Consider the following 15038-nt stretch of genomic DNA (forward strand, 5'->3'; position numbering starts at 1 on the left):
TGTCCTACACCAGATATCTAAATTGTTATGCATTTGTCCATCTTGGTACTTCACCATTGTGATTAAAATGCTTTTAATCCTGGTCTCTGACCAGATTTGTTGATGACTGCATGCTGTGTCTCCTTATCTGTCTCATGTCCCCACTGACATAGAAGCATTTCAGTAAGAACTAGTCCTTACAGATTTGTCAGTTACAGAGAAATGACTCAAACTAAATGCAGAAAACTAGCATTCTTCTTTTTGGGGAAACATCCCTCATCTACAACTTACAGCAGACCCAGTACCCCACTCCACATGGACACTGTAGTTCAGGATCTTACCACTTGGATCTAGTTTCTCTTACCTGTGACCACCATGTTGCAACAGTAGTTGGGACATTTTGTTTAGCATTACTCATTTACAAGAATGTCATTGCTTTTCTGCTACTGAGTGCAGTGCCCTCTGTAGCATGTACATAGTCAGAAACATGCAGCTAGAAAGCCTCCATAAATTCCTAATGAAAATTGATTGTTGGCTTAAAATCCCTAAGCTACAAGGATAGACTAAAAGACCTGTCCTTGTACTCTGGGTATAGAGTTTTGCATTGAAATCTGTGCCTGGCATCCCTTCGCATCAGAGACCCCACCCTAATGGATCTCTTGTATCTTCACAGGATAAACAGCCTCCACCATCATATAAGTAAAACATGTTAGCCAGCACAATGTCATAGATTGATGAAGCCCTGACTGTGGCCCAGGCGACTAGGATTGCCTTTTCTTGCACTGTTGAAAACCGAACTGAAGCCATGCCACCTGTTATGTCCATTACTCCTCTCTGGCCCAACCCATGTCCACCCCACATCCACACCCATTTTATGATGTAAAAATCTACGTCATTAGGGCGGAACATTCCTTTTAGTCCATTTTCACGTGCCTAATGTAAGTAGCGTTACTCTTTTTCTTTGTTGTGAAGTATCTTGGACTCCACCACATCTTTTTAGCAATGTTTTTTTTGAAAAATAAAAAAATAGACAGAAGTTGCTTTTTATCGAACTCCTGCATTCTGTTCATATTTGTACATAGAATGCCAGAGTTTGTACACTGCTTTCTGGACTACTGGAGAATCATTCTGAATTCCATATATTCCGGAAAAACACCAGATAGAGGTGGCAAGCCTACAAGCGACCCCGGTTCAGTTAGTGTCTTTAGGATCTGATGGCACTCCCAGGGGAGGATGGGCATACTCATCTTTTGGGAGGGGGGGTGTACACTTGAGCATAGTTAACAGTTGATCCCAAAAAGATGCCAGTAACATGCAGAGGGTTGATGTTTTTAGGGAGGCAGGACAGTGGCTGAGTTGCAGTGGAGGTGGAACAATATGCTGGTATGCCTGTTGACATTAAACAGGTGCTGTCAAGGAGTTAGAGGTTAGGCTGCCATTCCTCAGCAGCAGTATGCTGCTCCTTCTCCCATGCATGAGTCTGAATTAGTCCAGTGGAGTCTAATTGGGTTCCATATTGTGAAGTAGAAGAGGTCCCTGGAGGCAGCTGATTGACAGCTGAGGAGAGAGAAAATATATTAGAGTGACAAATTCATTACCTGGATGTTGCCACATCTGTAGAGTAAATTCTCCCTGCATGTTGATCAAAGCAAAGTACGCAAGGCTTTCGGACTTGCTTGCCTTCTAGTTTCTTTGATCCAGTTGTTCTGCTTTCAACTGGGCCTGCCAGTTCTGCAGATCAAAAGTTCCTGTCCTGAAACACCCTGCTATTCTTTGCTGTCGCCTCAACTAAAAGAATCTCACTCTGATTTCTAAAGAGTGCTATGCAGTTTTCATCAAGGGTAGAATTCTACTCAGGACCAAACCTCCCTTTTATGCTTAATGCGGTCTTTGAGATGCTCAATTAATTGTTTGCTTTCTTTTCCAATTTTCAGAACAGGGGAGGAGAATGTACACTATGGATGCTCAAATGCAGCTGAGTTGTCAAACTAAGAGGATTAAAAATTTTAGATTTGCTAACCAGCTCTTATTTCTGTGCCAGGACAGCAAGTTAGAGCAGTATTCAGTGTCTGTCTGTAACCAGCTTGCAAACTATTACCACCTGTTATGATCACTGTAAGACTCCAGCTAATCTCACTCCACAAGTGTAACTGCCACATCTGCAGCCTTCTTCACAAATTGTATCGGCACAGAGCATGTACAAGACAGCAAAGTGGTCTCTTCACATTTTTTTCAAGTGTTACAAGTTGAAAATTCAGTTTAGGAGCAAAGTTGTCTTTGCCACTCTGAAAAGCATACTAAAGCCATCCTTTCATGTCTGGAGCCAGGGGGCGGCTTCTCAGTACTTGAAAATCTGCCAAATGTAATGAGTTCACTGCACCAGAAGTGCTTGTGTTGAACATAGTATAACTGTATGAGGATGCTTACTGTGGTAGTAGGTGTTCTGCAACTGCTCTCGTGTCCTGTTTTCCTTTGGATGTGATTGACTCCCTACCAAGTTATAATTCAGTTACACACATTTCATTTATTTTGTATAAGTAATTATTTTTACATTTGTACTTGTGCGCATGTCTGTGTGAATTTTTATTTATTTATTTATTGTTTTTTTAAATGTTCAAAATGATGAAAGGGTTGCACATTCATATTTTTAGATAGACTAGTCCCTTTCCTCTATGCTTTTGTCTTGGTGTGGGTGTCTTGGGGGGTTAGCTTTGGTGCAGTTTTAATTTTTTCTTCTGATGTGTTTAGAAATTCTGAGGACGACTCCTGTGTGTTGTGGTAGAGGTTCAGATGCACTTAATGGCTTCCCTTTCCAAAAGACAGTTACCCATGCCATGGGTTACTTTCTCTACAGATGAGTTTCCAGCTTATATCATCAGCTTAAAAGTAGACCAGGTGCCAGGTTACACTACAACTGATCTTGAAATCTGTCTTGAAGCTCAACATCCACCTGTGGCAAAATCTTGTATGTAATGAATGTACTGCAGCAATAATCATATTGTTGAAGCACCTATGGTTATAAGTACTCATACACAGTTATACGTCTTGACTAGAACACAACTATTTTGTTTTCAGTTAATCGAGAAATATCTTAATGCATTTGGAATTGAATTCTGCATGTTTGTAATATGAAGATGAAACTGTGGTACTTAAATTGTGTATCCTCTTTCTTGCTTGTCCTCCCCTTTGTCTTTTTCAGAGGGAATTCCTCAGGTTTACTACTTTGGCCCTTGCGGAAAGTACAATGCTATGGTTTTGGAGTTACTGGGACCCAGCTTGGAGGATCTCTTTGACCTGTGTGATCGAATGTTTACTTTGAAAACTGTATTAATGATAGCAATACAGCTGGTAAGTATTACCAAGGTGATGATTTTTGTTATTTCATCAAAATGTTCATTCAAGACAGAGAAGTTGCATGAACATGGGGTGGAGTGGGCGGTTAGTAAAAATGTGGGCACTTCACTGAACTCTGGTATCTTCAGTCTATCTTAATGTTGTAGTCATTGGAAAGATGATCCTAACTGTGCAGTGGAGGAGCAAAATTGTGATGGTGCTTGCAAACCTTTTTTTAAGGCTTTTATCTTTCATGCATGCTAGTCATCAGCCTTCTCATAATTGCTTGCCCAATTCAATCCCCCCTTGAACAGCCTGCCTCTGTTCTTCCCTAGGATGAACAAGCCAGTATTTCCATTCACTGTCCCCCCGGTCGACTCCTCCTCTCCTCCATTGCTTGGGGCCACTAAATAAATTCAGTGTGTCTGGATCATAGTCATGGCTTAATTATTCCACACTATGAAGCAAATTTACATAGCTCGACTGACACTCTTTTGGAGCCCCTGTCACATATATGCTTTATATTTTATGTAATAAATAACTAGTGTTAACAAGAAATGGATACATTTGACCCATTTTCTTCTCACACTTAGTGGACCTTTGGATGATGTGCTTTTGTAACTCCATTAAGGGAACCTAATGACATTTATGATGTACTGTTGACCCCCTTGGGTCAGAAGGTACTTAATCAGATACTGGGAAATACCAGAAGAATCTTTATAGTAAAGCCGGTATATATGGCATGGTTGGAGCAAAACCTGTGGGACAGCTAACTGCTGATAATGCTGTGTTTAAAATGTGGATGTGAAATTGCAGATAAGTCTTGCATATTAGAACATGAAGCATAAGAACCCGGAAAAAGCAGGTTATAGCAAAGAATGAAGTGCAACACCAGCAGCTCAATTTTTGAACATCAGTGAACTTAAATGGACTGGCATCAGCCACTTTGAATCTGATTAACATATGGTAGACTATTATTGAAATTAAATTCAACACAGAAATGCTGTTAACTGTGTAATTAACAGGAATCTTGTAAGAACTTTAATTAAATGCAGTGCAGTCGGTGAGCACTTTAATATCTCTTTACCTGTGAAAACCTGTTCAGATTTATATTTCACCAGCTACTGCAGTAAAGGAAGACTTTTATCAGTTGTGCTGAAATTGATAGAACTTGTAAATAAAATATACTGATATTTATGGACAACTGGAAAGCAAAAGTTAGGAGCAAAGAAGTAGTCCAAGTAGTTTAGAAAATGCAGGTTTGATTATGTTACGTAAAAACATTTGACAGAATTCTCTTCAAGACAGATGGACTTGTTCATTTATGATACTTTTTCATTTTGGTGAGTGTAGACATACACTTTGATTTTTGTCACAATCTGTTTTGCAAATTGTTTATGGAAATAAGTGATGAAAAAATATCTCTGAAACAAAACCAGAAGATGACTCTGTAGTTCAGCTGCTAGTGTGCAAAATCAAACTGATGCTGAAAAAGAGTAAGCCAGTCAAGTACACAGCAAAATATGATCATGAAAATATGCCACTGGAGTTCAAAGACGGTCTGCAAAATGTATTTGTTTGGATAAAAGTTAAAGGAAGACATTGACCCACCAAAAAGGGAAAAATCAGAAATGTCCAAAATGGATGACCAAGACCTTATGTATTGCTGAGAAATATAAAGAAACTGAAGTTGCAGGAGAACTGGCAGTTGTTGAACTTAGCTGACATTTCCAACGTTTTCCAAAAGGGGACAAACAGAAGTACGACAATTATGCATGCAAGGAAACTGACTCAGAAAAATACTACAGGAAGGACAAGACCTTTCTTAAAATGAAGTGAATTAAAAGAAACTTCAGCCTCACACTGGAATGTTAAAAGATGCTTGAGTATCCATCCTGAATGACGATGAAAAGATCAAGAAAAGGTGAAAAGGATGTGATCAACAGATCAGTACGTATTTCAGCTTATACTTTATGATCATGAACTGATGAAAGAGGAAGTAGAAACAGAGTTGAAGTCTTTATTGAAGAGCAAAGCATTTATAGTCCCTTGAAGGCTTATAACACTTGGATGCAGCTGTTCCAATTTCCTGGTGTAGCTTTTTATTAATTTTGGAATAAGCATAGCGACCGACTGAAAAATATCTGTTTATACCAGTTTTGAAAGATGAGCTTTGATACTAAATGTCTAGCAAGATTCTACTCAAGATTATTCAGGGAGGGGAATTCCAAGTTGTTCTCTGAAGATCAAGTTGATTAGAGCTGTCCCAGTTTGAAAAAAAAAAAAGCTGAGTGGTCAAGTGGGCTAATGCACTGTGCTGTAGTTGACAAGGTCCTGGGTTTGAAACTTGGCAGGGGCTGAATATTTTATGAACCTGTAGCACTCTTCAAGAAAATTTTTGATTGGATAGGAAATAGGAAATTCACCACGGGGATCACCTCTGTGGCTCTGCTCAACAGTGGCACAGGAAAATAATTTTCTTGGGTGGCAAAAGCCAGGGTGCCTTTTTGGCTGGGCTTGTATAGGTCCCAGGGCCGATAGCCTAGTACCTACCTATGAAAACTGAAGTAGAGACTGGTGGAAGGTGACAGTTTTGGGTAAAATTCAGTTATTGGCTAGTCACTGTACTGCCCTTGGATATCTACAAAGAAGAAATCTGGAGAAAGCAGGAGAAAATAAACTAGAAAAGAAAACTTGAAGACTCTTGTTGATGTTCAGCAAAGTCGGTTTAGGTTTTGACTTTTATGCAGGAGAGGGTCTCTATTAGTTTAGAGGTAAAACAGTTTTTATTTGTCCTTTGTTGACAGGGTTAATACCAGTAGGCTAGTAGCCTCTTTTTTCATGGAAGACTCGAGGTGGTATTTACACTACCAGGGGAAACTTAACCAGAGCATTGGGGAACTTCCCCTAATCATTCTGTAGGAGGATGCATTTGTGTGTGGCACATTCTGCTTCTGTTATGGGTGCGTACAAATGTGGCTCAGAGAAGCAGGAAGGCAAGGAAAGCAAAAATGGAGACCAAAAATGAAAATGGTAGGGGAAACCAAGCTTTTGGTGCTGTTATTCGAACAGAAGATATGTTGAGTCAGTTGGATAAGTCTGAGGTGGAAGAAAAGGCGATAGTTGAACGTGGTGTATCAGAGATGGAGGAAAAGACAGTCAAGCCTTTTCAGAGCAGTAGTGAAGCAGTGGAGATGGATTCAGAAAAAAATGTTCCAGCAGAAGTTAGAGTCCAAGTTGCAACACAAGATTATGTTGCGGGATGGTATATTATTGGGTATGGCTGATTAAATTGAGCTGGAAGATGGCAAAGACTTGTCTTAAGGAGAACAAATGAGTAGGATACAGAAGGAAGAAATACAGCAGAATGAAGGTGGAAAAAAAAGTCCTACTCTGAGATGGTCAAAGAAGAGATGTGTGGCAAGAAAGAGGAGAATGGAGTAAGATTGAAGAAAGTGCTTAAAGTGTGGGTTGAACAGAAGGAAGAGACAGAAATGGACAGATATAAGGTATGGGGTGAAGTTAAGTCACTTGGAATCAAAGCTAATGAGGTAAGAGCATTTATTCATGTTAAAAAGAACAAAAATTATGGCATTTCCAAGACTGGGCAGATAATGGAAAGATTTGTTGAAGAATATGAAAAAAGAAAAACTGTGCACCATAGAACTTGTATGTATGCATTTAAGCCCTCTTTTAGAGAAACAAAAAATAATTCAGAACTGAAGTGGAAAAAGACTTTAAAAAAAGCATTTATTATATTTGTGTAATGACGTTTTGAATGTGTCAGAAGTATGACAGTAGAGGTTTATGGACTGGAGCTTGGACTGCAATGTGATATTGAAACTGGAAAATGATAGCATTGTACATATTCCAAGCATCATTAATGTAGAAGCTGTTGTAGGCTGTGTTAAATATTTGGGACAGCCAAAAATGTGTGTTTTGTGTGGAAAAACATACATTTAATTAGCAAATGTAAAAAAAGACTATGCTTTTCATGTGGTGGGAATAGAACATGATGCAAAAAAGCTGTGAACCAATATGCTTTAAATAGAAAAAAATGGATATTTGAGAGGGATGTGAAGAAGAAAAAAATGTAGCAGTGTTGGATATAACAGAAGAAGTAGAAGAACAAGGTAAAAAGGAGAATGTTAAAGAAAAGAAATCGGAAGTAGAAAAAGATAGCATTACTGATGGAGAACAAATAATGCAAAAAGAAAAAGGGAAGGTGGACTTAAATCTAGAAAATATTGAAGAGGAGGAGTCAGGTTTAAGTGACTATGATGACATTAAATATAGCATATTTAAAAGCAATTCAGTTGGTAAAACAGTAGGAGAAAGGAAAAGAAATACAGAAGACTTTTAAAAAAGTTTTGCCATTAAATGTTAATAGTTTTAATAAGTTGGAAACAAGGATATGAATTCTGGAATGGTGTAAAAATTAGAAAGTGATGTTATTATACTAGACTATATTCGATTTTTGTCACAGTCAGAAGGAATTCAAACCAGAGTTGGGCAGAAAAAAATGTTATGTGGAATTTCAGGAAAGAGACCTGCTAGGGAATACTTCTATTATAAAGATACAATTAAAGTAATAGATGTTCACTATTGTCATCATAGGTAGAATTGCTGCTATTGATGTTAGATGGAGAGAACATGTTATGAGAATTATTACAATATATGCATATTTAATAAAAAAAAATTAGAGAAAAGATGTTTAGAAAGATACAATACATAGTTAACATGGAGATAAATTGCAATTAGTGTCCTACTACAATTAAGATAGCAGAATAAGGCTTATGGTGTTAAAACTAGTAAAAAGGGTATTGTAGAATGCAGACAAAAATATAGAATTTAGAGACTTGGATGTATAAAAGAGGACAAAAAATGTTTTTTTGTCAGAAAATTTAGTAATAGAATGCTATTAACAGTTTTTCTGATCACAGAGACACTTGGATTATCGTAAAGGGAAATGATTAAAAATAGGGAAAAGTAGAAAGACTAAATGAAGTGAAATGGGATGTTAAAGGGAGAAAAGAGGTTATGACATCATGGCAAGATCTTATAAAGATTGGTCAGAATGGTGGTTTAATTTTAAACTGAAATATAAAAAAATGATAAGTTGCCCATCTCGCCTTCGTTCTTGCTGTTTGGGTTCAGAGCCGATCCTCTGCTCCAACTCTGCCATCTTCTATAGCTCGAGAGCTGTTTACTGGCTCGAGGCTACCCCTTATCCCAGAATGCCCAGCGTCAGCTACCCAGATCTCGTTTGCCGCTTCAGCTACGAGGTTGCTTCGTTACTGGGTCAGGCTTAGTATAGTTTTTTTCTATTATAATTGGTTTATTCTTAAAAATTTGTCAAGTTTTTTTTTTATCAAGTTTTTGTCTAGATATATTACTTTATCCCTTATTGCTTTCTTGTGTATTGTAGCTTTGTTGGCCGTCACTCCATAACTCACAGGCCTTCTGTTTCCCCTGAACTCGTTTAAATTATAGAGTCCCCCCCCCCCTTAGGACAGCCGTTTAAATTAGAGGCTCTCCTTTCTGTTGCTTAACTGTGTAAAAAAAAAACAAAAAAACTGCTTCTTATTTTTGTAGTATAGCTTTTTCTTGTTGTGGTTGTTAGGAAAATGTCTAAAGATACCAAGGTATCTGGCTTCAAAATGTGACACTCATGCTGTCAGAAAATGTCTCTGACAGATGGGCACACTAGTGTATATTGTTTAGGCGCTGTTCACCTGCAGCACTCCTGTTATATACATCACGCTTTTAGTCCAAGGGTCCTGCAGGAGCTCAAATACAAATTAATTCTTCGGGGATTATTGAAGCTTCAGGATTCTCCGGCTAAAAGTACTCAGCCAGTGAAATCCCCTAAGTTTGTCAAGCCGTCGGCTCCACCTTCGGAGCCGACTCCTTTACTTGACCAATCAAGTATGTCCGTGCCACTTGGCACTGACCAGGCAACTCCTCCATCGGCTCCATCTGCTATTTCGGAGCCGTCTCGGAGCCATAAGAGACTGAGGTCTCCGTCCTTGGAGTCCATCCACTCTGCACCTCAGTCACCCTTGTTACAGAGTGAATGTAGCCATCATTCTTCCTACTACTCTCAGTCCTCTAGATTATCGGATCATGATGTGGAGAGAGTAGTAAGTAGGTTGCTTAAGTCGCAGGCACTGGCAAAATTACTGTCCAGCCCACCACAACAGGTATCTGCTCCATCCGCCTCTATTTCCGTTCCTCCTCAGACTACATTTAGCTTGGAGCCGGAGACCATGGATCCGCAGGTAGTAAAACCGTCGGCGCCGATCATCATCTCTTCTTCGATTCTAATTACCTTGATTGTACCTTCTATCGAGGGATCTGGGCGCTGGGGCTCTCTCATCGGCTCCGAGGGGGGGGGGGGAGTGGCATCGGACCCTTGTCCGACCCCGTTCTCCCCCTCAGAGCTTCAGCACAGGTGAGCTCGGTTCCAACATCGGCCTCAGAGCAGTCACTCTCGATGCGGAGAATTCTTCTGAGCCGGAGCTTTCTCTGCCTAGAGGTCGCGGGACGCCTTCGAGGTCATGCGGAGTGTGCTGTCCCCGAAACAGCTCTACTGCCAGCTCCATCGGCTCTTGCCCCCGTGGTGTCTGTTCCAACCTCTGCTCCTCCAGACCCCAAGTGTAGAGAACCTATACCCCAGGACACCCCATTGGGTGATCCCTCTTCTTCCAAAGCCTCCCCTGATCACTCAGAAGAGCCTCCCCGGAAGAAGTGCAAGAGGAAGCACATAGACTCCCCTGAGTCTTTCACCTCAGATACAGACATGGATGAATCGAAAGGGTCCCCAAGGTCCCCCTCTGAAGATATTTCCTTTTCGGACATCCTTGAAATGCTTAGAGGTGGGACTGGACTTCCCTAGCACCTACCGAGGACGAGTCTGTATACCTGGACGCATTCGGTTCCCGACCTTCCACCTCTTGGGTATCTCCTTTCCATCCACTCATGTCTGTAGTTGCTCAAAAGGCTTGGTCAGCTCCAGATTCTGTGGAACCTACTCTGAGGAGACCAAACATTTATTTCAGCCCCCCAGGACAAACAATTCCTCTCCAAAGGTGTGCCCGTTGATGCCATGGTGGTAGCAGCAGCTACCAAGAAAGAGTTAGCAGAAACCTCTTTATCTGTTCATCCTCCAAACAGAGAGTCTCGGACGATGGACAGATATGGAAAGCGAATGTTTGCTTCAGTGGCCTTTTCAGTGAGGTCCCTGAACTATCTATGCCATTTTACACGTCTTCAAAGGGATCTCCTGAAAGATCTTGGAGATGCCCTCCAAGATCCTACAGCTGAGGGAGTACCAGCCAAATTAGCTTCTCAGCTTGAGACTCTTAATTCCATAAGCAACTCCTCCATGAGGCTGATTTCCTATGCAGCCGATGGAGCGAGCAGGGACATGTGTGGCTCTCAGGAGACGTGCTTCGATGTGGCTGTGTCAGTTTGCGGAGCCCTTTCGAGCATCCTTCACCAATACTCCCTTTGGCTCCTTTCTCTTTGGGCCTCAGGTGAGACACATTGACCAGGTGTGAGCAGCAAAGCAACACGCACTCTGCTGTGGGAGTCCATTTTTCCACCCCTTCCAGACCTTATCCCAAGGGTCAGAAGAGCAGAAAGATGTGGTTCCAAAAATCCCAGGGGGACTCTTGCCTGACGCACGTGATTTTTTTCCCCCAGGGGCAGAAGGTGAAACAACAATAATGGACGCCACCCTCGTGGCAGAGGGGGACCGCAAAACCAGGGTGATTGAGAAACCTTCTCTGCCAAGCCCTTCCAGCATCCCTGAAGGGTTGCCTGACTGCTCACCTTTGGAGGCAGTCGGGGGAAGACTTTCGCTGTACCCAAAAGCCTGGCAAAATATAGCAAGAGACAGATGGGTACTATCCATTATATCCGGAGGTTACAAAATTTCCTTCCATCAATCCCCCATAGAATCAAAAAAGCCCATCCCAGATGTCCCACCCTCCCAATCTAAGGGATCAAGCAGTCACAGAAGTTTCAAGACTGCTAGAAAAAAGAGACATTCAAGAAGTGCCCGCAGACCAACTAGGATCCGGAACTTACTCAAGATTCTTTTTAGTACCAAAAGACAGGGGACTGGAGACCAATACTGGATCTCAGCAGATTGAACAAATCTGTGCAGAAGGAGAAGTTCTGGATGGTGACACTGCACTCCAGTTTCCCTTTTCTGGGTCCGGACAATTGGATGTGCTCGATAGATCTTCAGGACGTGCACTACCATATCAAGATGGACAAATGCTCCAGGAGATTTCTTCACTTCCGGGTAGGGGCCAGTCATTACCAGTTCAGAGCTATGCCCTTTGGTCTCACCTCAGCCCCCAGGGTGTTCACCAAGTGTATGGCAGTAATCACAGCTGACCTGAGGCGTCAAGGATTCCAGGTGTTTCCCTATCTAGACGACTGGCTCCTGACTGCTACCACCAGGCATCAACTCTTAGAGGCACGTGATTATACAATCACATCATGCACTCAACTAGGCATTACAGTAAATTTAGAAAAATCTGCCTTGTTGCCCTGTCCAGTCTATCACATACATAGGAGCAGAATTAAACACAAGAGAAATGTTTGCAAGATTACCACAGGAAAGAGTTTCCACTATTCGTCAACAAGTGTTAATTGTAATGCAGAGCAAAAGGATTCAAGTCAGATATGTCCTCCAAGCTCTAGGCTCCATGGCATCTGCCATTCTTCTTGTCCCATTAGCGCGTTTCCACATGAGAATCCTTCAGTGGCTTCTTTTCACGCAGTGGTCTTTCCAGGAGCTACCCATAACTCAATTGATCCTGATCACAGAAACATGCAAAAGGCACCTTTCTTGGTGGATGGTCTCCCCACTAGTAATTCAGGGCAGACCTTTCATACAACCCCCTCCGGTAGCCACAGTGACCACGGACGCCTCCCTGATAGGGTGGGGGGGGGCATTATCTGGGCAGGACAGTCCAAGGCACTTGGCAACCTCGCGAGTACCATCTGCATATCAGTGTCCTAGAAATGAGAGCAGTGCTCCTAGCATTGCAAGCCCTTCAAGACTCCTTTCCGGGACCATTGCAATCCAAATGGACAACATGTCAGTGGTGTGGTACATCAACAAACAGGGCGGGACCAGGTCTTACCCCTTTTGTCGAGAAGCACTCAGACTGTGGCAATGGGCGATTTTCCTCCCAACGTTTTCTGATAGCAACGCACATTCCTGGGAAATCCAACGTCATAGCGGACAGGCTCAGCAGAGCTATCCTCATGCCTCACGAGTGGTCTCTGAATCAGGAAGTTGCGGATCTTATCTTCCGCAAATGGGGACAGCCTTGCTGCGACCTATTTGCCACTCCTCTCAACAACAAATGCAGCAGCTACTTCTCCCTACTTCCTCTTCCAGGTCATATACCCAGAGATGCTCTAGTCCACGATTGGCCTCATGGACTCCTTTACGCTTTCTCCCTTTTCCCCTAATACCAAGACTCATACAGAAAGCAAAATAGTTGGGTTGCAAAATGATCCTCATTGCCCCATATTGGCCTTGACAGATACCGTTCCTGTTCCTGCACCTTCACCTTCTGGATCAACCGTGGATTCTGGACCCGGCTCCATATATTCTGATTCATTAATCAGGCGGGTTGCACCAATCCCTTCAAACTCTCCAGCTGACAGCTTGGTTACTCCACTTCCAACCTAAGCCAGGCTTTCCAGTATCTCCCCAGCAGTCCGTGATATTATTGTTTCCTCGCATAAGTCTACTACGAGGAAAACGTATGCTAGTAAATGGAAAGTGTTTTCTTACTGGGCAGAATCTAAAAATTTGGATCCTTTTTCAGCCCTAGTCTATGAAATTCTTGAATTTCTAGCACAACTTTCAGTCTGGTGCGGCTTCCGCTACCATTAGAGTACATCTAGCTGCCATTTCTAATTTTCATATCGGTATGTTTAATTCTAGCATAATGTCTCATAAGCTCTGCAAGGCCTTTTTGAGATCCTCCTCCTCCTCCTTGGGATCTCAGTTTCGTTTTAGCTTCCTTAATTTTGCCTCCCTTTGAACCGGCAGCATCATGTTCCTTGAAATTTCTTTCTTGGAAGACACTTTTTCTGGTTGCTATCAATTCAGCTAGACGTGTCTCAGAACTTCAAGCGCTATGTGTTCATCCTCCTTACCTGGTGTTTCACAAGGACAGAGTTTCTCTGACATCCAATCCATCCTTTATTCTTAGTCTGCTCAGAGAACAATTTAAATCAATCCATAGATCTCCCACTTTTCTTTCCCAATCACAGCAACAAGGCAGAATACAAGCTCCACCAATTGGATGTGCACAGACAATTGCATTTTTACCTCCATAGAACTAAGAAAGTCATACCAGTTATTTCTTTTTTATGCTTTCAACAAACAAGGCCTTCCAATTTCTAAGGTGACCTTATCCAGATGGTTATCTGATACTATTGCCTTTATCAGTTACGAAATAAAGAGCTACCAGCTAAACCAAAAGGTCATTCTACTAGAGCATTAGCCACCTCTGTAGCCTTTCAGTCTAGGTTGCCCATAGACTCAATCTGCGCAGCTGCCACTTGGGCAAACCCCCACACTGTTATCTCTCATTACAAGGTGGATATGGTCTTCCGGAGCAGAGCTTCCTTTGGTTCGACTGTTCTGAAGAGTCTGTTCCAATGAGCCACGCGGGATTTTAGGTGCTAGGGAGTCTGTCCCAAACAGCAAGAACGAAGGCAAGATGGACAACTTAACATAAAGAAGTTATGTACCTACCGTAATGTTCCATGTTAGTTGTCGTAATCTCACCTTCCTTCCTTGCGTCCCTCCCTCCTTCCCCCTTCCTAGAGGATTGAGAGGAGTTCCTTTTGTTTTCACTGGCTGAGTATCTTTTATTACTTCCCATGCCAGGTAATGTATGACTCTTTCCTTGTTTAGGTGTATTGGACAACCAGTTTTTAGGTAACTGGTTACTGTACATATGTCTAGTGTGCGCTATCACAAACGAGATCTGGGTAGCTGACGCTGGGCTTTCTGGAATAAGGGGTAGCCTCGAGCCAGTAAACAGCTCTCGAGCTATAGAAGATAGCAGAGTCGGAGCCGAGGATTGGCTCCGAACCCAAACAGCAAGAAGGAAGGCGAGATGAAGACAACTAACATGGAACATTATGGTAGGTACATAACTTCTTTTTATGTAACATGGGAGGCCACGGTGGTGCAGTGGTTAGTGTTACCGCCTCACAGCAAGAGGTTCTCCAGTTCAATTCTCTGCTGGGCTGCCTTCTGTGAAGAGTCTGCATGTCCTCCCTGTGGTCGCGTGGGTTTCTTCCGGGTGTTCGGTTTCCTCCCACATCCCAAAGACATGTTGTAGGTGGATTGGACACCCTAAATTGGCCGTAGGCATGAGTGTGTGCCTTCTGTGGAAGGTTGGGCACCGGGTTGGCAACTCAACACCGTAAAACGTCACTGCCAATCATGAGCAGACTGGTGATCAGCTGTGGCAACCCCCTAACCGGGAAAAGCCGAAAGAAGAAGTTATGTAACACGGGAGAAAGACAAGCTATACATGGAAAAAATATATAAAAATGTAAACAATTAAGTGATTGTTTAGAGAAGAACAATTTTTTTTTTTTTTATTAAGGAAAAGAAGTTATATGATTCAAATTAGAAAAAAATAGAGCAATTAATATTGCCAGAAAGGAAA

At 42.0% G+C, this 15038-nt stretch overlaps 1 protein-coding gene across 3 annotated transcripts in view; it reads left to right on the top strand.

Moving 5' to 3' along the window:
* Nucleotides 1–15038, top strand: part of CSNK1G2 (casein kinase 1 gamma 2) — a 936064-nt gene that overhangs the window by 425079 nt on the left and 495947 nt on the right. For all 3 annotated transcript variants that reach the window (XM_044053978.1, XM_044053977.1, XM_044053976.1), the window contains exon 5: nucleotides 3179–3327. In XM_044053978.1, the coding sequence (XP_043909913.1) occupies nucleotides 3179–3327 (149 nt within the window). The remainder of the gene's footprint in view (nucleotides 1–3178; nucleotides 3328–15038) is intronic.

Source organism: Protopterus annectens, chromosome 13.part0, assembly GCF_019279795.1.
Source record: "Protopterus annectens isolate FY-2018-M chromosome 13.part0, PAN1.0, whole genome shotgun sequence".
In the NCBI taxonomy this organism is placed as follows: domain Eukaryota; kingdom Metazoa; phylum Chordata; order Ceratodontiformes; family Protopteridae; genus Protopterus; species Protopterus annectens.